Source organism: Gobio gobio (assembly GCF_949357685.1).
Source record: "Gobio gobio genome assembly, chromosome: 11".
Classification (NCBI taxonomy): Eukaryota; Metazoa; Chordata; class Actinopteri; order Cypriniformes; family Gobionidae; genus Gobio; species Gobio gobio.
The window spans coordinates 13,705,568-13,728,136 of record NC_137104.1 but is presented as its reverse complement, the minus strand read 5'-3'; the positions used below and the strand labels follow the sequence as shown (position 1 = coordinate 13,728,136).

General features: G+C 40.8%; 1 protein-coding gene across 1 annotated transcript in view; it reads right to left on the bottom strand.

The window, feature by feature from the left end:
- csmd2 (CUB and Sushi multiple domains 2) overlaps positions 1 to 22,569 on the bottom strand; it is a gene marked incomplete at both ends in the record, with an annotated part of 367,659 nt that overhangs the window by 159,547 nt on the left and 185,543 nt on the right. Inside the window, 2 exon segments of the mRNA XM_079829996.1 lie at positions 1,245 to 1,322; positions 5,520 to 5,632. Coding sequence (XP_079686122.1) covers positions 1,245 to 1,322; positions 5,520 to 5,632 — 191 coding nt within the window.

The following is a 22,569-nucleotide window of genomic DNA, read 5'->3' as shown; positions in this document are numbered from 1 at the left end:
TCATCATCATCCTGTACTTGCTCAAATAAATAAATGCACTGTTCTAAAGGGTCACTTTCCCATCTTACCCTACTATATTTGTCGGTAGAGAGAAAAAAAAGACTAGAATTTTGTCTAAAATATACTCAACATCAACATCTGGTTTATTAAATTGTTGCATGGAAGCAGTATCACTCTTGCAACTGTGCAGTTGGTCTGAACACCAGTGTGAATTTACCTTGTAAAGAGAGCAAAGCCATCTGTAAATGTATTCGACTGTCTACACAGCCTACCCAGGAGGGTTATTGAATGAACAAAAGAATCAATCAGTCCTCCCAAGAATGCCAAGATATTTTCAGACATCATTATGCGAGTACAAAATTTTTCTTGGCATCAAACAAGCTGAAGTCATCCAGCCCTGCAGGAAGTGGAAATGACACGCAGGGTCAAAAAGGTTGGCCGTAGCCTCGGCTTCTGCAATAGGTGTCTAGGCGGCAGAAGAGGACAGTGGAAGGAAAACCTGAAGTGACACATGTTGATTGGCCGATGCGCGCCTGGGTGCCGGCCCTCATGCATATTGATGTGGGACAAAAGGCCAAGCTTGTCAGCGCTACCGTTGAGACACTGCCGGCCACGGTGACGATATTGAGATCCCAGATGACAACCTCAATGGGCACATGCTCACACGGGCAGGCTGACATTTTCTCACAATAATGCAGAGGTAATAGAAATGTAAATAAAGACGGCATAACAGAGGGAAGCAGGCTGAAGAAGACTCTCAGCACACAGAGCAATTACCCCAGCCCTCGATAAGCTTTTTCTTTCTCTGTTTGCCAACAATGGAAACGGTAACTTATTTTCCCTCCCCTCTGGCCTTAGGGAGAGAAATAGCTCCATTTGTCTCCAATTGACATAGCGTAGAATAAAGATAACGTTAATGTTCAAGGTTGTGTGCTCATGCCGAGAGTGAGGACACGCTGCAAGTTTGGTACTGCTTTCATCAACTCATGGTCAATGGAATTTGCACACGGACAATGCTTAAAAACCCTGAAAATTAATCTAGGAAAAATTAAGAACGTTTTGGCTTTAAATGATTAGATATTGTAAGGCTTCACATTTGTGAATGTTTCCTTTCAGTTTTCTCACGCTTAATATAAACAGCATAAAGTAAATAGGACAAGTTGTTTTGAATAAAAGCAAAGTGCATGAATGTAAACGCAATATTGATTTAAGAAAAGTCCTTGTACATGAAGAGGTTTACTTACAAACTGATATCTTGCTGTGGTTGTCTTTACTTGGCAGCATCTTGACCCCTCTGGACTTCAGCTCTGTCATCTTCTTCACTGAAAGTCAAAAGCGTTATAACGTGTTTATAGGAGAACAGGAAGGATAAGGAAAAGTGGGAAAAAAACTATAATCATAGGCCAGATGCTTGCTAGGCATTACAAATCATGAACCGCATTGTAATTACAATTACAGTCTTTCAAAGAAGCTGTCATTCTTGTGCAAAAAAGCCTATTGTGCGTGAACAAAGCTCAGCATGTTTGTTGAAAAAGCGACAAAATAATGCCAGCACGCATTTGTACGCACACATACACACATGCAGGCATTGTTATTTCCTCAAAGCTTCAGCACTTAAAAGCTCTATAAAGAAAATCAGCATTTGGGTAAGCATTTTGTAATGGAGAAGTGTACCATTAGCAATCAACAGTTTTAGCAAATATTGATTACATTATTGCAACTTAGGGTGAAGTGTAACTTTCTTTCTTTCTTTCCCAATGTAATGACATAAATAAATAGTAAACCTTTTTCCTGGTTTCTAGTTTTTGATTCCCCTGCATTGCCAGAGAGCAATGTAAAAAATATTGTTGGTTTAACTTAAAAAAGTAAGTAAATTGGTTGCCTTAAAATTTTGAATTCATTGAAGTAAAAACAATAAAAAAAGAGTTAATACAATGAAGGAAATTGGTTTAATAAATACAACCTCAAAATATTGTATCTGAACCACATAAATAAAAAAAAATGTTGTGATAAATCTTGAAAATAGCACAATTTGGCATGTTTCACTGCATTATTACAAATAAAACACAATTATTCAATATGCTTACAAAATATTTTAATAATATTTGAATAAAGGGTGATGTCGATTCTCAAATGTTCATTGTATTAACTCATTTTTTTAATTTCAATGAACTCAATTTTAAGGCAACCATGTAACTAACGGTACTTTTTAAATACTTTTGGACCCACTTTATATTAGGTCGGCCTTTACTATGTACTAACATAATCATTTGATACAATGCACTTATTGTGTACATACATGTTTTTACATTGTACTTACATTTAAAAAAAATACCTTCATGTAATTACATCTGTAATTAATTTCTGTAGTTACATTTGTAATTACACTGTTGACACTTCCCTTACACCTAACCCTACACTTAAACTTACCCATACCACCACACTTGTCCCTAACCCTACCCGTATCCCACCTCAATATCAGCAAAGGTGTTTTGCAGTACAATTTGAACACAGTAAGTACATTGTACTTATTTTTTGATGTAAGTACATAGTAGTTAAGGCCACCTAATATAAAGTGGGGCCATACTTTTTTTTACAGTGTATCAGATTAATTTCCACATATGAATGCGGCTTGAAACCAATCTGAGAATATCGGAATCCATGTACTTTTTTATTGCTTACACGTTCATGGGTCATACCTGATCTGTGCCACATGGAAGGACAAAATCAGAATTGGGTCACTTGAACCATGTCATTTAAATGTGGCCTTAGTGCCCCTTTACGACAAAACCAGGCTAAGATATAATTTATGCACAGCTGATGCAACCGGCCCCAGATCTGCAGAATATACACATTGAGCTGTACAACGTAAAAAACAGATCAATGCACAAAAAAAACTGCCTTACATTTTTAAGTTAAAGTGATGCAAACCTGACAGAATAAATGACAGAAACTGTAAGAAATTAAATAGATAGACTCAAAGATGTTAAAGGATATGATAATTTTTTTTTTTATTTGAGCATCTCTCTCTCTTTCTCTGAAATAATCTTGAAATAATCTCCATACCTAATCTTTGACGGAGTTGCAAAATTATTGTGATAAAGCTAAGTAGCTTGTTACGTAAAGAGTGTCTTCTCATTGGATCATGTTCCTCATTGCAGAGCATTTAACTAAAGGTTGAAGAGAGGAAGGGAGGCAAAATGAAAGGAGAAAGGTCAGTGGAAAATCTAATTAAGAGCTTAGCTCTCCCTTCTCTCTTCCTGATACTCTAAAAGTATTTATTTATCAAACTCCAGTCCTGTAATCCCATCCCATCGCTCTGATCTGCTTATGGAGGAGGTGAAATTCCTGCAGATTCTGTCTTTGGTTCCCGTTGCTGAGCTGACTAATCCCGTTCCTCAGCTCATCTCCTTTGAGTGGTGACCTTTGAACTTGAGAGTGTGATGAGAGTGTGCCAGTAGCACAGCTGGTGTGTGTGTGTGTGTGTGTGTGTGTGTGTGTGTGTGTGTGTGTGTGTGTGTGTGTGTGTGTGTATCTGTGTGTGTGTCTACATGTCAGGTGTTGGGGGTATTCATGACCTTTAACTGACTTAATAACACTTAACCAAGATGATTCAAATAATTTGACTTTAATTCTAACTGCAGACAGGGGAAAACTCTTCAGGGCGCAGGACGACTACAGATAGCAAATAGCTGCAGTGAATCTCTACACTTTTTAGGTTTTCTGCACTGGATTTAAATATGGTAAAATATAGTAGCACTCATGCTCTAATATAAGTGACATAACTTTTTCTTGGGGGGGGGGGGTAGATAATACTGTAGATAATATACAGTACTGTTCGTACAACTTTTTTTTGTTGTTGAAATAAATTAATGTTTTTAAGCAGCAAGGATGCATTAAATTGATCAACAAGGACTGTAGAGACTTGTAATATTAAATATTTATATTTCAAATAACTGCTTTTGAGTTTTTTTTGGACTTTCATTAAAGAATTCTGGGGAAAAATGTATCGCAGTTTTCGTTTTCAACATTGATAATAATAAGAAATGTTTCTTGAGCAGCAAAACAGCATATTCGATTGATTTACGAAGGATCATTTGACTGAAAAGCTTTGCCATCACAGGAATATTTTTATTTTTGGGCAAGTAAATGCAGCTTTGGTGAGCATAATAGACTTCTTTCAAACACATTAAATATATCTGACCCCAAACTTTTGAACAGTAGTGTACAGATAGCATAATAATTACAAGTTTAAAAAACAAGAACCTCTTATTTTCGCTTTGAGTACCATTAAACTAAATGAAAACTGCATATATAGGGCCCAATATATACAGTGGTGCTTGAAAGGTTGTGAACCCCTTGCATTCTCCAGAAAGTAACATGATGCATTAAAAGCCGGAAGGGGGTGAAAACTTTAGAACAGGAGAAATATGTTCAAATTGTTCTTATTTTATTCAAATATCTTGGTTTTTTTTTTTTAATTCAGCACTGCCCTTTCGGAAGCAACAGAAGATACTTACATGTTTTCCGGAAAACAAATTAAGTACAATTGACCTTGATCTTCAAATTCAATACGTTTTCACTCCTGGCTCTTAATGCATTGTGTTTCCTTCTGAAGCATCAGTGAATGTTTGAACTTTGTTTAATAGTTGTGTTTGAGTCCCTCAATTATCTCAGTGTGAAAAGATGGATCTCAAAATCATACAGTCACTGCTGGAAAGGGTTCAAATATGCAAAAGATGCTGGAAAACTGAAGAATGTGCAGGACCTGGAGAATTTTTAACGTTGGACAGTTTAACTGCTCTGGACAAACAAGGGACTCAAGAACAACCATCACAAAACAAACAAAAAAACAGCCGTGGATCATCCAGAAAACGACACACAGTATTACGAATCAAGGGTACATAAACTTTTGAACGGATCATTTTTATAAATTAAGCTTTTTTTTGTCTTGTGGACTATGTCAACATCTTTTATGTAAAATATCTTATTCTGGAAAGTCCTAAATAAAAAAAAATAATGTGTATTTTGTATGATCCCTCTTATTTTGTTAAAATTATACACATTTTTCTGCAAGGGGTTCACAAACTTTCAAGCACCCTGGTAGTTTTTAAGCTTTAAAAAAAAAAAAAACCTTAACAGAAAATGAGGGAACAAGAGCTGAAAGAACTATTAGTATCAAAAAGGTATTTTTATTTATTTATATAATATTATATAATTATAAAAACATGTAAAGCATGAAAAATATAAAAAATCTACTTCTACCTTTTCTGTAGACAACATCAATTCAAAACTCTATTAAAATGAGGGGAAACAAACTTGCGAGGAGCAGAATGAGTAGTATATGTTGTGAAAACAGCCCTACATCCAACCTTTCACTTTCTCTGTCTCTCCCCTTTTAGTTTGTTTCTCTCTTTTCCAGATGTGTTTGACAGCTAGGACCCCTGAGCTGTTTCTCGGTCTTGTTACATAGACTTACACAAGTAAAGGCACCAGTCCCACGGCAGCCCATATCTTACCTTGATACTGAGCACTGAAGCCTCTCAGTTTGTGGTTTCCATCGGATGTGAAGTGGAGTCTCAGCCAGTTCTTGCTGCTGATGATGGGCGATGGCAGGTTTGGACCAGTAAACCTGAGAGAGAAGACAGTATTTATTGAGTGTAGTACAGGTTCTACTTACTTTCTCTGTGGAACACTGAAAAACTTTAGTTTTAATTTAAAATCGCAGAGGTTTCCCTTTCCCATGCAATTACTAAGTAGTGAGGTTTTCACGCTTCAACATTGATTTTGGTCGATCGGATCACAAGAGGACGACGCTAAATACAGGTGTCTAAAATGTTTTGAGCATGTCCATTTTCGACCATTTCCAGAGTTAGTCGAAAACGCATTTGACAGGATTGCTGTCGTAGTGTAAATGTTCATGTGGTCGAATCATAGACAGTAAAAAAGATGGACGACACACCTTCACTACCTTCCATTGAATAAAAGTGAAGCCGCCAATGTCAGAATATGGCGCTGACATCTTGCGCTTATTTGGGAACTGCGTCTGTGCAGAATTGACCTCGGGACCTGAGTCTGCGCAGTAGAGAGCAGGAAGTAGAGCCGCGACAAAACCCACATTCCCGCAGCAGTATCTGTTAGTACAGTTTACTGCAAAACAACTAATTATGTCGGTGTGAAATAAACAGTAATGCAATTGTAGAAATTAAAGGTAAAGCTCCAATCTCCTCCCGAAAATACCGAAAAAAGTATTTTGGTACCTCAGTGACAACTTTGCTCAGAGAAGCCATCAATCTCAGCTGTCAATCATGATGTCACACCCCGTTTTTATAGCACCAAATAACTAACTAAAACCAAACTTATTTTAAAACACTTTAACTTTCATCAGTGTGATAAAAGCTACCTAAAATGACAGAAACAATCTTTGGAAAAATGTATTTGAAGTGTAATTTGATTGTTTAGTTTGTCTCACTTCCCAATAGAATACATAGAGGGGGCGGGTTTATGAGCTATACTGGGACCAACCACCTGGGAGTGATCGTATCGATCAGCTTTGGCTTCACTTTTCAGGATGTGTGCAGCACGTTTGGGTTGAATGCTTTCGAACAGCCACTAAAGACTACTCTCCGCCTACCGACCTAACGTGTAAACATTATGGAAAGCACGCTAGTCAGACGGGATTTAAACTGCGGCTGTCAGAACAGAAACAAAAGCTGCTGTTCTCTGTATGTTTTAGGTCTCCGGTCACGTTTATATATGTAAATTGCGGGAGCTTTTTTTGTCCATTAGATTGAAAGATTTGAAAAAAACCATACATTTACCCGCCTGTAGACACTCCCCTTGAAGAAATCAGGACAGAAGTGGTTGAAAGAGATGGATTGAAACAAGTGTAAACGGGTATGTGTCTCCCTCGTCTACATGTGATCTGATCGACCAAAACGCATCTTAATACCAGGTGTAAACAGGGCCAAAGATGCAGAAGCACCATGTGACTCGTGCACTATATTCCAAGTATGATGAATAGACCAAGCTGTAGGTCCTTTAGAAGCTTTAGGCCCCATTCATTATAATTACATCTATTGACCATCACAGTGTTCAGAACTTCTCCTTTTGTGTTTTTCAGATTTGTTATGAATTTGAAATAACAAGAGTGAGTAAATGATGGCAGAATTTCATTTCTGAGTGAACTATAGAGCTTTAACCTAGAGAAGAGAAAAGTAAAACATTTCAAGAACAAGCAATTTCACCACAAGAAGTCCAACAATTTAACCCTGCAGAAGTAAACCAACAACATATCAACAAAATAAAGACCCCCGTTTTTAAAGTTATTAGCCTGTGCAATCTTCTACCAGTGAAAAAGATATCCATACAAACACAAATCACCATATCTCACTTCCAATCATTAGAAAAACCCTAATATTTGCAAGATTTATATAATTAATATTTGTAGGTTTTATATTTTTTAATTAAATGTTTTTATATATATATATATATATATATATATATATATATATATATATATATATATATATATATATACAAATTATAAAAATAAAATGATGGGTTGTTATTGGGCTAACCGTACAGGAAAAAAATATTATATTCATATATATGATATAAAATATTATATATATTTACACATACATACACACACACATTTTTTTTTTCCTTCTTTACGGTTAGCCCAATAATAACCCACCTGCCCTAAGCTTAGATGTACCAGTGCTCGGGTCTTGGGATTGTCAGAATTAGTGTTAATTACTCAGATAACACAGGCACAGTAGGACAGCTTCTTTATTGTAGTGAGCGTTAATCGCATAAGCTGAGAAGGAAACAGAAAGTTGTCTGACAAAGAAACGTAAGCTCATCCTTGTAGTATTTACCAACTGTCAGATTTGGCTCAACAAGCCCTACAAGCACAAAGAAAGACAGACCTAGAGAGGAAGACAGAGAGAACCAGAAGAGTGGGGAGTTATGAATAGTTTACAATGGCTTAGTACACGTTTCCTATTTATTGCACATCTGATGCAATGAAGTATTTTTAACTTCTCCAGCTCAGACCAACCAAGGCCACCAGCGCTGAGGGAAGGGGATAAAAATGGGTCGGAGTCACTAACACTATAACTGTTTTTGCAAACAAAATCATTAACATTTAGCGTGCAATATGTTCAGCATGAAATATGTGCATCGGTTGCTTATGCCGTAAAGTCACTTCTCATTCTGTGGAGGAGCCTTTGACAAGTGTTTTCTTTGCTTTTAATATACTCTATATTGCCAAAAGTATTGGGACACCCCTCCAAATCATTGAATTCAGGTGTTGCAATCACTTCCATGGCCACAGGTGTATAAAATCAAGCACCTAGGCATGCAGACTGCTTCTACAAACATTTATGAACGAATGGGTCGCTCTCAGGAGCTCAGTGAATTCAAGCGTGGTACTGAAGTGGTAGGCCAAGTAAAAAAATCACAGAGCGGGGTCAGCGCATGCTGAGGCGCACATTGCGCAGAATTTGCTTTCTGCAGAGTCAATAGCTACAGAATAGTAACTTATAAAACTGCAAAGTGTGGGCCAACTCCATATTAAACCCTACGGATTAAGAATGGGATGTCATTAAAGTTCATGTACATGTAAAGGCAGGTGTCCCAAAATGTTTGGCAATATAGTGTATTTTACTTGCCAACCATCAAAGACACAAAACAATTACCCGGTATTATTTGGCAAGGTAAATAAGACCCAAAGAGGAACATGCAGATCGTGATTAGGTGTAAAACAGTTTTCATTGAACTGCCTACATTAACTAATAGACTTCATGCCTCAATGTCATAAAAATATATGCCAAAAAAAAAAATATTTGTGAAGCTAACTGGACTTCCTGGAGTTGCAACTGCTCCGAGTAACCCATACATTGCAGTTCAGAGAGCTCTCACTGTTAAAAAAAACAGTTAAAAAGATTTGTCAGCATTTGTCAGTATTCATAACATTTGTGGACAATTGCCTAAATAGTCAACATAGGCAAACAAAGTGATCAGTTGCACCAACAGGTTAACTAGGGTGACCATATTTTGATTACCAAAAACCAGGACACTCGGCCCAGCCATGAGATACTCAAATGATACTCGAAGTTTACTCAAAGATTCCTTATTAATTTCAGTACATTTAAAGTATGCCCCCTCTGTATGGATAGAAAATTGTTATATTAGGGCAAGGACAGGACTTGAAAACAGGACATGTCCTGGGAAAACAGGACGTTTGGTCACCCTAGGTTAACGTACATAAAAAAAAGATGTTTGCTAAAAATTCAGTCTAAAATTACTCTAGAAAACGTGGTCAATATGGTCAAAAAGCTTATACAATTCTGTACACTGTATGCTGCAATATTAAATCTGTTTTTTACTTTGCAGTGTATACATACTGATTCATATTTTATAATTCTAGTAATTCCACAAACATACGTCAATGCACCACCCCAAACCACTTTATTTACCCATAATAGCAAAGAGCTTTTTCATTACCGATGAGCCAGATTGAGCCACATTGTGTTTCTTTTCAAGTACATCCACTAGAAAATGCCATCCTTCTGACAGCCCAAGTATGTATTTTGCCTGTTTTTCATTCTCCCGCACAACAATAATAGTGGTCAAGGAAACACAGTGAGTCTAATCGGAGCGAATGAGTTCTCTCACAGTGTTGTAGCGAGAGTATATTCTCTCAAATGCCAGGCGTGTGGACCTGTTGTAGTGCCTGTTGTAGTGTCAAAGCTTGAAGCCCAAGGGTGTAATCATGGAGAATGAAGTGTACCACAGCGCTACTGATGCACCGGTGCCTGTCATAATGCTGTGATACTAAAACAGCAGGGAATCACATAGTCCTATTTTAACACACATTAGCGCAGTTGGGGCTCATTAACTGAAACAGGCCCAGTGCTCTCATGGGACACAGGAACAAGACTGACAGAACATCTCCGTTAGGCATCTTGGGGATTGGCGAGCTCGCTCTTCTAGGCCTGTTCAGTTCCACTATGCAGAAACTTCAAGAGCAGGACATAGTATCATTACTTTGATGGGATTTACAGCTATGGTCTATGGTCAGCTTCTTGATATGGATCTCCATCTTGAAAGTATATATGTGTATACAGTATATATATGTGTGTGTGTGTGTGTGTTGTGTATTCAAGATGGAGATTCATCTTCTTTCTATCCATGGCTTTTGGGAAGTTTTTAGTATCTTTTAAGGGAACAAGGTCAGTCAAAAGTCAAAACATTGCTGTCTTTTTTCCCTTCTCTGGTAGTGCAGGTATCAATGACGCCTATCAACAAAAAATAAAAAAATAAAAATAAATGGACTCTTTTAAAAATACAGGATTGCCCTTTTTTAAACGCAAAACCTGAAATCGACAGTAAAAATTGTGAATTTTGGGTAATTATGGAATGTCAAGTAGGGCTGCACAATATTATAAAAAAACTGACATTGCGATATGTTGTTGATATATATTGAGATATGAAAACTATTTCACCAGATGACTTGAATAGCTCTATTTGGAAAAATTAATCATTCTAGAATGATCGGGGTGATTTTGTAGGGGAGTGCATCTGCATAGAAAATAATAAACAAATTACAATCATAGGTAAATACAAAAGAACAACGATACAAATGAAATAAACAGTGCTTTATGTTTTTCAGGTAAGTATATCAGTAAGGTACAGCAATTCAATAATCAAATCTAAAATAATACTGCATAGTATTTACTGTATAAATGAAATATAATTAATATACACTACAAAAGTGATTTTCCATTTGTATTTTGTTTGTTTAATTCATATTAATGACAGCAGCAGGAATATTAGGCTGCTATCACTTTAAGAACGAATGCACCGATCCAATATAATGATATGCATCCGTTTTCTTTCCCAATTCTTTATGTTCACTTAAGCCATAAGTGACTGTTTAAGAGGATACTCACCGAGATGGGCATTTTGACATAATTTTGCATGTATATGCCTGTTCAAGCTCAAATAGACTCAGAAGAGAAGGGAATTAAGTGTTCGAGGTCTTTCGTGTCTTCTTGCACTTGAACAGTTTAACATTGCTTTAATGTTTAAACTGACAGGGCCTAAAACATGTGCAAATGCGAAACTCTCGCTCTATGATGGTTAAATTTTGCAATTAATGTAAGAATCACGTGCATCACGAACCGTGGTGCCTGATCAGTACGGATCAACTACAATACCCATAGTTTTTCGCGGATGCATACATTGCGATATTGATGCTAAAATGCCATATTGCACAGCCCTAATGTCATTATTTATATTATATTAACTAAATGAAATCAGGTCAGTTTGACCCCTTTTATGAAGACCTAAAGTAATACAACATCTACAAACAACAACAATAATGGTGACAGATGTAAACCAATTCCTGCCTAAACTTTGTGTCCCTAAAACAGTTAATGGTTAAACCGTGGCACCCCAAAAACCATCTTCACAATAACTGATGGGCATGGAGATGTTGAGAAGATTAATGCCTTCCACAGAATCAATCACCCACAGGTCCGCCTTTACTGAAATTAGTTTTCATCCTCTCAAGCACATTATTTATTTATTTATTACTGCCCCCCCCCCCCCCCCCCCCCCCCCCCCCTCTCCCCTCCCTCTATCCCCTTTTTCCTTTGAGGCATACTGGAATAATGGAAGTGCCGTTAAGTTCTGTCTACTTGTCACATGACATTAGACTTGATTTACGATGGCAACCAGCGGACAGATTAAGTGAGTCCCGGTGCAGATTGCATCTTTTATTGCGCTATTGCCAGCTTTTGTTCTCGCACTGGAACAGGTGGATAGACATGGGTCAAATCGAGCTTCGGTTTTCACACATTCGGATGAATTCACATATTTCTATTATTTATCTAGAATTCATTACTTTTCTCATTTACCCTCTTCACTTTCTGAGAGCAAGATCTTAAGATATTTCCCACAACAAAAATAGTCGAGCGTTGTTTGAATAGTCGCTTTCGCTGTATGAAACTATGATTTGAAAGACAGCTGTGAAAAAGCTTTGTTCAAATATTGAATACTCTCTTCATAATCATCTTTTAAAGTGAGTGTCGACTGATCCTTAACCGAGGGTTCCCTGAAGGAGGGAACGTTCGACGTACGTCGGACGTACCGACAAATTGGGATCACTTCTGGGAGCCCCTATCAGCTTCGAGCTATCTAGAACCGGCCAATGAACAATTGGCGTGCGAGATTTGCATCTCGTGCCCCGCCCCGCACCACGGGTATAAACAGGAAGCGAGAGCGAATGCATGCTGTCATTCACTTCGGAGCCACACAGGCGTATGAAGGACTCACTCTTCTTCAAACAAGACGAGTATTTTTCGCTGCTATCAAGCAAGACTGTCTACAGAAAACCGGAGAACCAGAGGAGGACGCGTGTTGGAGGAACGGCACCTTTCAGTGGGATCCGCGCTGAACTCATCGAGCTGCCTCTGAGTGCAGAAAAACTGCTGTTATCACAGCAACCTGTTGGTCTGGGTAGAGCATTTTTCCTGCTGAGTACAGGCACGGGCTGCACTAACAATCCCGTGCGCTGTCGCGTTTCCCCCTGAGTGCTTCAGCACAGAGCGTTTTCCTCACAAAAGAGCTTCACGGGTGACGTGCCGTCTTTTTCAAGATGTCTTACCACCCGTGCGTTTCTGGATGCGGTCGTTCCCTGTCCCCTGCTGACGGTCACAATCGCTGTCTCACGTGTTTGGGCACACAACACGCTGAGGCGGCGTTTGTGGATAGTTCATGTTCCCACTGCGGGAACATGACTATCTCGGAGCTAAGATCGAGACTCTCCTACCTCCGGGCTGGGGGAGTCCCCTTACCCATCCCACGAACTAGGTCTACCCCTAATCCCTAGCATCCTCAACTACCTCGACGACTGGCTGATTCTTGCCCAGTCGCGAGAGCAGTTGTGCGAACACAGGGACAAGGTGCTCAGTCACCTCAGCCAGTTGGGACTTCGGGTCAACTGGGAGAAGAGCAAACTCTGCCCCACGCAGAGGATCTCTTTTCTCGGTATGGAGATAGACTCGGACGCCATGACAGCGCGCCTCACTGAGGAGCGCGTCCAGTCGGTGTTGAACTGCTTGAATTCGTTCAGAGGCAGGACAGCGGTACCACTGAAACATTTTCAGAGGCTCCTGGGGCATATGGCATCCGCAGCCGCAGTAACGCCGCTCGGATTGCTTCATATGAGACCGCTTCAACGCTGGCTACACGATCGAGTCCCGAGATGGGCGTGGCACAGCGGTTCCCTCCGCGTCCAAGTGACTCCGAGGTGCCGCCAAACCTTCGGCCCGTGGTCGGACCCTCTGTTTCTCCGGGCGGGAGTCCCCCTAGAACAAGTGTCCAGGCACTCCGTTGTCTCCACGGATGCCTCATCCACGGGCTGGGGTGCCACGTACAACAGGCTTGCAGTTTCGGGTCTGTGGACGGGGCCTCAACTGCAATGGCATATCAATTGCCTCGAGTTGTTAGCAGTTCGTCTTGCACTCAGCCGCTTCAAGGTGCCGCTCAGAGGCAAGACGTTCTGGTCCGGACGGACAACACTGCGGCCGTAGCGTACATCAACAAACAGGGTGGTCTACGCTCCCGTCGCATGTCGCAACTCGCCCGCCATCTCCTCTTATGGAGTCAGAAGCATCTGAGGTCGCTTCGTGCCGTTCACATTCCGGGCCTGCTCAATCGTGCGGCCGACGAGCTGTCACGTCAGCAGGTACTTCCGGGAGAATGGCGACTCCATCCCCAGGTGGTCCAGCTGATCTGGAGTCGTTTCGGGGCCGCACAGGTAGACCTGTTTGCCTCCCCAGAGACGACCCACTGCCAGTGGTTTTATTCCTTGACCGAGGGGACCCTCGGGTCGGATACCCTGGCCCACAGCTGGCCCCGGGAAGAACGCAAGTATGCGTTTCCCCCAGTGAGCCTTCTTGCGCAGACACTGTGCAAAGTCAGGGAGGACGAGGAGCAGGTCCTGTTGGTCGCTCCGTATTGGCCCAAACGGACTTGGTTCCCAGAACTAGTGCTCCTTGCGACAACACCTCCCTGGCCCATTCCTCTGAGGCAGGACCTCCTGACTCAGAGACGGGGCACCCTATGGCACCCGCGTCCGGACCTCTGGAAACTCCATGTTTGGTCCCTGGACGGGACGCGGAGGTTCTAGGTGACCTACCGCAAGCGGTAGTTGACACCATCACTTCCGCTAGAGCCCCCTCTACGAGGCACCTCTATGCGTTGAAGTGGAACCTGTTCGTCGATTGGTGCTCTTCTCGCCGAGAAGACCCCCGAAGATGTTTGGTCGCATCTGTGCTTACCTTTCTACAGGATGGGTTGGAGCGAAGGCTGTCTCCCTCCACCCTCAAAGTCTATGTCGCCGCTATCGCCGCTAATCATGAGCTCGTAGATGCAAAATCTCTAGGTAAGCACGATCTGATCGTCAGGTTCCTTAGGGGAGCGAGGAGATTAAATCCGCCTCGTCCTCCCTCCATACCCTCTTGGGACTTAACTCTGGTGCTAACTGCACTACAGAGAGAACCTTTTGAGCCTCTGCAGTCAGCTGAGTTGAAAGTTCTGTCGTTAAAGACAATACTCCTGACTGCGTTGGCCTCCATCAAGAGGGTAGGGGACCTGCAGGCATTTTCGGTCGACGAATCGTGCTTGGAATTCGGGCCTGGTAACTCATGAGACCCCGGCCTGGATATGTGCCCAAGGTTCCCACTACTCCCTTCCGGGACCAAGTGGTGAGCCTGCAAGCGCTGCCTTCGGAGGAGGCAGACCCAGCCCTAGCTTTTCTCTGTCCCGTCCGTGCTCTCCGGACTTACGTGGATAGAACGCAAAGCTTCAGGACCTCAGAGCAGCTCTTCGTCTGTTACGGAGGACAGCAGAAGGGAAAGGCTGTCTCCAAGCAGAGGATGGCCCACTGGATAGTGGATGCCATCGTCTTGGCTTATCAGTCCCAAGACGTGCCCTGCCCGCTCGGGTTAAGAGCCCACTCCACTAGGGGTGTTGCCTCTTCCTGGGCGCTGGCTCGTGGCGCCTCGCTGACAGATATTTGTAGAGCTGCGGGCTGGGCGACACCTAACACGTTTGCTAGATTCTATAGCCTCCGTGTAGAGCCGGTTTCTTCCTGTGTGCTCACTTCCCATAGTCAGTAACACCGAAGTGCCCGTTCTAGTGTCGGCTTGCTGCGCCATTCCCTCCCCTATGGTAGACGGATGCGTGCGCTTATTCTGCTCCAGTCGAGTTCCCCGGATCGGCGAACCCTGTTGAGTCCTCCGCAACCCGCGGCAGTCGGACGTGGCGGAGCGTTCGACGCCAGGTCTAACACTCATATGCATTGGTGGAACTTGTGTTAGGCTGGGTTCCATATGTAGTGACCCCCACGGCGGTCCCATGTGTGTATTCTTCCACGGTACGGCTCCCTACGGCGAGCCCGTGTCTTTCCCTCCTTTCCCAGGTACGTGTTGTCCCCCTCCACGAATTGGCCGGGGCCTCCCCTGGGACTTCCGTATGTTGAGCTGCCCACGGCCAGCCCATACGTGTATTCTCCACATGTTAACTCCCTCTGGGCATGATGTGGCTTCCGCAGCGGCCTTCACAGGCACGCTTTCCCAGCGTTATCCAATACAGTCAGCTGAATGGGTCTTGCGGAACAGCAGCTTGGACTCTCCCTGCGTGAACTTTCCCGCCCGCATCAGATCGGGGTCTGAGGGGCTCATCGCTGGGCGCTGGAAGTGGTAGTAACTGTGGCGTTTTCCATAGGGGATCCCAATTCGTCGGTACGTCCGACGTACGTCGAACGTGACCGACTGAATGGGAACGTCTCGGTTACGTATGGTAACCCTCGTTCCCTGAAGGAGGGAACGGAGACGTACGTCCCGTCGCCACAGTTGCTGTACCATCACTGCAGGTTGAGCCATTACGTGTGGCTCCTCAGTGAAAAACAGCGTGCATTCGCTCTCGCTTCCTGTTTATACCCGCGGTGCGGGGCGGGGCGCGAGATGCAAATCTCGCACGCCAATTGTTCATTGGCCGGTTCTAGATAGCTCGAAGCTGATAGGGGCTCCCAGAAGTGATCCCAATTCGTCGGTACATCCGACATACGTCTCCGTTCCCTCCTTCAGGGAACGAGGGTTACCATACGTAACCGAGACGTTTTCTCTACCGCAGGAAAAGGATCTTTTTCTTAATTAAGTCCAATTAAACCAAAGCCGAGAAAGAAAAAACATGTCATAATGTTTAAATCTTGCCATATTATACTAAAACAAACACAATTCACACAAAGTAAAGCTCCGCTGCAGATGTCGAGAAAAAGATTGCAAATTCTGTGAAAAATTCTCATTATGAAATATTGCAGCAACGTGCCAAGTGTTGACGTCTAAATATCACGACAATCCTGTTGATCCTTGTAAGTAAATGAACAGACTCACCTTGATATTGTTAAGTATGATAAAATCAACAACACCATTGGAAATAATAATAAGGCAAATGTGAAATAACTACATAAATATTTATTCCAATTACAAAATGCATTAATCTGATGCACTTGCTTTGATTATTGACTCAACTTAAAATGTGAGTATTGTTATAGAAAAGCTGCATGAAGAAGTAAGTAAGTAAGTGGAAGGAAGGAAGGAAGGAAGGAAGGAAGGAAGGAAGGAAGGAAGGAAGGAAGGAAGGAAGGAAGGAAGGAAGGAAGGAAGGAAGGAAGGAAGGAAGGAAGGAAGGAAGGAAGGAAGGAAGGAAGGAAGGAAGGAATTTAAACTAAATAAAGTTGCTTTTTTGATCTAAAATTCATTTTAATCATTCAATTACTGTAAAAATTGTGTTTGAAAAAAATAAATAAATATTATATCTTATTTAATTGAACTATGATTACATTTTAAAAGAACTTTGTGTAGGAGTAAGATTAAATGATTCACAGAAGGCGGCAAACAGCCGAAGCCAAAGTCTGTTACAGTATGTATGTGCTGTGTTGCATAATGTAAAATAAAAAATGTAAAAAATATGAAAAGGGGTGCAGATCATTCTGTTCTTCTAAGAAAAAAGCTCAAGCTTTTACTGATCCGCACATCCTGAGTTGGTAGAGCACAGTGATTCCATCATTTTTTATCTTATATTATTCCATCTAAGTATTATTTTAAGACTAAAAACAGTATGAAGACATTATAAAGTCTTTCGTACTCATTAAATTACATTTTTTAGTCAATGCCATAAGACCACTTTAATAAAATGCAAGCATTCACCATCAATAAATCATTACATATTTTGATTGACAGTGGACATTTCTTGAAAATGAGGCACATGGTGACATTTAACCCATTTCCAATTCATATACACACATTAAATAATGATCGTACAGGTGCCTGATTGGAGCTGAAAACTCCAAGACAGACCTGGAAATCTCCCAGATCAATATGATGGATGGACTATAGTCACCAGACAGGAAATACTACAGCAGTAACGTGAAAGTGCACTCATGTACACGAGTTTAAAGCCAGACCTGCACAATGAGATTATGTGTAATAGCGTTGACCAGGCAGACTTAACGATTGTAAGTGAAGCTACATAAACAGAACATGGGTGCGCAAGTAGAAAAAAATATGATGGAGCCAGTCAAGCATATAAAGCACTTCCCCTATTGTTTCCCCACACCCATAATCTTTTTAAAGAATCACTCTCATTCTCTTTCTTGTGTCTATCCCACAATGCAGCAATTGAGATGTCCATTTGAGTTAAAAAGCAATTCAGGCTCAAGTCAGCCCCATTAACGTATAGTGATTATCTGAGGGAATGGATCAGGATTGTGTAAGTAACAGAACAGGGGTGGTATCGAAAATGTCATTATAGATTAGAGCACTCATAAATATGCTATTAGGGCAAGCTGAAAAGAGCCTGGCGACCCCTGCATCACCCCGTCCCACTCTTTTATTTCCTTTCTTTTTAGGAGAAACAATTTGCACCTGGCAAAGAGGTCTGAAAGTCAAACACGGATTGATTAAAGATTCTTTAAGGGTATCATTGCAAGTTCAATACCCCCTCGTCTTAGTATTAGATTTTGATCGGACGTGCCACAAGAGTGCAGCTATAAATGAGTTCTTGATCCCCATCCAATGAACTTCCTAGATTAATAAAAATGTTCTATAACAATGGAGCGGGGAAGTCAAGGGCGCGGGCCTCTTGTGGATATAGATTCAGCTCAGTTTATCACTATCCCAAAAAATATCACCACACAGGTTAGTTGGTCAAAGTCTCAATGCCATTGCACAGTAAAGAAAACAACAACAAAACAATAGGATGTTTCCTGACTTAAAAAGTCAGAGGTTTGGGACATTAAGTCAAGTTCAATCCCCCAAAAAATAGATTGGATTTTGACAAGCCAAATGGCCTCATAACAATGATTTCCTTCTCGCTGGTTAAAAATGTAGAGGGGTTAAAAATGTAGTGTGAGACGTGATTAACTTCTTTTATGTTCGATCTCTCTGCTCGCCATTCATGTTTGATTGCAGACTTCAGTGGTAGAGGTTGATTTTGGGATCTGTGGTGTTGCAGAGCGCCTGTCTCACACACAGTGCCGGCTTAATTGCAGATACTTAAGCAGATCAATCACTCCGCTGCTTTATATTCCGCTCAGGCCCGGTGGCTGAGCATGGGTCAGGGTGACTTTAAAGCTCCAAAGTTCCAGTATTTTAATGACTGTGAATCATAAGAGAGAGAGAGAGAGAGAGAGAGAGAGAGAGAGAGAGAGAGAGGTGGGTGTGGAAAGAGTGCGCTCTCCCTCTGAAGTGACAAAACAAATCAGACTCCCAACCACTGAGGCCAGAGCTGGGAATTAGGGGTTGGGAAAGAAGAGAACGCAGCATGGGCAAAAACTTTGACCTTCATGTGGTTTAATCCTGCTGGCTGTGGACTGCTATTAGATTCACTTAGAGTCTCCAATGCCTCTCCTGTTGAGTTTACCAATCACCAATCATATTTATGGTCTTTAAGGAATGGTTAAAGGTCAAAAGAAGAGGGAGAAGCTGAAGAAAAAAATAAATAATGTTTAAGTTATCTCTGAGGGATTTCGATATGGGCCACTTTGTAGCTTAATCTGGCAAACATCGCCTACAGAAACAGTAAGAGTCATCAAAAATGACAACAAAAGCGACTGACCGCATTTAATTCGTTTTTTAACATGCCATAGTATGCCATAACATGCCATAACAGCACAACGTCACAACGTCGATCTTCAAAAAAAATAAAATAATAATATTTCAATTTAAAAAATAAAGAAATTATAATTATTATTATTAAATAAGTGAAAAAAAACAAACCAAAAAGTAGCCCAATCAAACAAGTTCTTACGGTGGCTGCAAATTAATAAATTAATAAATATTATGAGCAGTGTTGTCACTAATCATTTCTAATTTCTAACTTTGATATGATACCTTGAAAAATATTGATATTCAATAACACTTTCGATACCACAGGGAAAACTGCCATATACCAACCTGGCCTCACAGAATTCCGTGAAATGAACATGGCCCCTTAACTCAAAATCTGTGGCAGTTTCACTAAATCGCATAAAATTCTGTGATGGGTCCACGGAAGTGATGCCTATGTAAATCAATGACAGTAAGAAGCAGACATGATTTTATGAATATTTATAGGCTACTTTTATATTTTGGAGCAACTAACTTTTACCCTAAACCTACCCACTCTCAACAATATAAAGCATATAACAGGCAAATAAAAGTACAGTCACAGGTATTTTTTTGCAAAAACTGACCAAAAACTATTTATTGCAAAAACTTGCATTCCAAGTCTTCTGAAGTCATAAGATATCTTCATGTTAAGAACAGAGTTTATCTTAATGTTTTAATCGCTGAAAGGACGATCCAATCCGCCGCTCCGTGAACACGCACACTCCACTCAGTCATATTCATTCAAATGATACACCTGACTCTTGTGCATGACGCGATCGGTCACGAGACACACGAGAGTCAATAACATTTGACAAACAAAGCTGATGACGCAATTGGTCACAAGACATACGACAGCTAATGCTGTCAAAGCTGACGTAACATTTCTTCCGGCTGCAATTTTGGAAATGTGTTATGATCTTTCGTTGGATGGACTCAGCACTGCTGATCGCTTTTGGGGATTTCCTTCACACAAATCTATCGTTTGGCCTCGGAACACTTGGAATATTTGTACTTTTTGATTAAATTGTGCCTGAAGCAATTATATCCTGTTATTTATAATACACAAATGGGTAGGTTTAGGGAAGGGATTTGGTCACGTGTTCAAAACGTGTCTGAATACCGTAAATAAAAAAAGGAAATAAATGTAAATAAAATTATGCTGGCTGATTAAATCGAGAATCACACTCCATGTCATAATGGCAAAATCATAGTTTCAATCATAGTCCAATATATAGTTTCATCATGACGATAACCATGCCAAACGCGTCTGAATACTGTCATTGACTTGCATAGGCATCACTCTCGTGGACCCATCATGGAATTTTCTGCAATTCCGTGAAACTGCCACAGATTTTGAGTAAAAGTGTTAATTTCACGGAATTCTGTGAGACCAGGTTGCATATACAATATAGATATTATCTCATAATTGTATATAGTATATAGCACAGGGAGGCTTTATTTGAAACAAAAGTTGCAGAAGTCTTTCAGTCAAGATCAGCAGCAGGTATATTAGGCTGCTGTCACTTTAAGAGCTTATGCACTGATCCAATATAATTTTACACAACATGTATTTTCTTTCTCAACTATTTATATTCCAAAACTATATTTATATTCCTAAATAATTGCCAAGACAGGCATAATGTCATTATGTTGTGTGTATTTGACCGTTTAGGCGCAATAAGCCACGAAAAAGAAGTCAATTTAGTACTTGCAAGCTGTTTGAGAGGCGGTTGCATGTGCCACTTATATGGATCAGCGGTACACATGCTTTTGGCATGAGCGCAAAACCTTCGGAAAAAAGTAAAATTATGCCGTGCCGAAATCCAGGAGCGAATGAGAAGAGTGAACGAGAGGAGGCGGTGTGTTTTAATTTGCCGTCGGAGAGAAGAGAGAGTTCTGGTATCAGTGTATCGATACTGCAGGTATTGGAATCGTTTCAGATATTTCAGTGTTGATGCGTAACGAAATATTGATTTTTGACAACACTAATTAGCATCATTAGTAAAATAAGTACGTAAATTAATACACAAATAAACGGACAGACGAATGAGCGAGTACATAGCCAAAACATTTTTTTGTTTTGCCAATTTTGTATAGAAAATGCATTATTGGCTGGGCGGTTCATGTATGCCATCTTCACAAGCTGGTCATATCACCTGCATCCTTTAATATTCACGATTCCCCTTTCGTTTCCACTACTCTCGTCTCTCTCCACTGTCATATCATATAAAGGCATGAAAAAACCATGAATAAAAATTTAAAGAAAAATGTATATAGGAAATACGCGCCAGGGCAAGCATTGATATGGTGAATGATGTAAGATGATGTCTATGTACATAGTTGTGCAAACACTGCCATGGCAACATACGTTCAAATGAAGTATAAATAAAAAAATAGTGCATGTGGTTGGAGGAGGAAACATGGCCAGGGCCCCAAAGCAGCAGGAGGAGGAGTCTGAGAGGTTTGGAGAGGAACTGATTTCCATTGCGCCGTCATCCATTATTCATGAGATGCCCTTTGGCTCCACGGCACAGTCTTGTTAAATCTTGAGGAGGATTTTCTTTCTTTCTTTTTTTTTACCTCACTTTCTTTCTTATTACAGAGAATACAATATAGACCCTGATTGAAAGAAATTGCCCTCTGGATGGAGCAGGCCTGGCCTCAATCTTTGTTCTTTTTTTTTTTCTCAATCATTTCTCCATCCTATGGTTATTGTCTGTCCCTGTTCTCTTTCTAAAACATGGTGCATAAAGATATAAACATGCAAACATGTGACATTGGCCAAGCTGATTAATCGGCTAATATTTGGTCATTCTGAGACTTTTGGCTGATGACACTGTCTGTTTGACTGATTAACAGAAATGTTAGCTCTCTCTGTCAGTTCCAACATCTACCAATTGCCTCAATAATGGATAATGTGGATTTTCTGTTTTGTCTCCCAAAATGAAATGTCCTTTCCATGCAGTTGTCTGGATCTTACAAGCTTCTAAAATAATCAATCCCTTCAAAATATTGCTTAAGGCCAATTCACACCGCACAGACAAACGCCAACAAACAAGTTGGCCGTTGGATTCAGAATTTTATGAAAAATAACTGTCATGTTCACACCGCCCTAACAGACACAGACAAACTCAAGCACCCACAAGATATTCTCCATTCATTTTAACCAATACAAATAAACAATTGCAGCTTCAGACACGACTTTCTTCTTGTTTTATAGTTCACTTGAGGCCGTTTCGTGGCGCTAAATGTCAAGAGCGCATTATTGTAACTGTAATCCGCTCGTAGGCGGATTTCTTTCACTCTGGCACCAAACTTACTGGACGGCAACATTCAAATA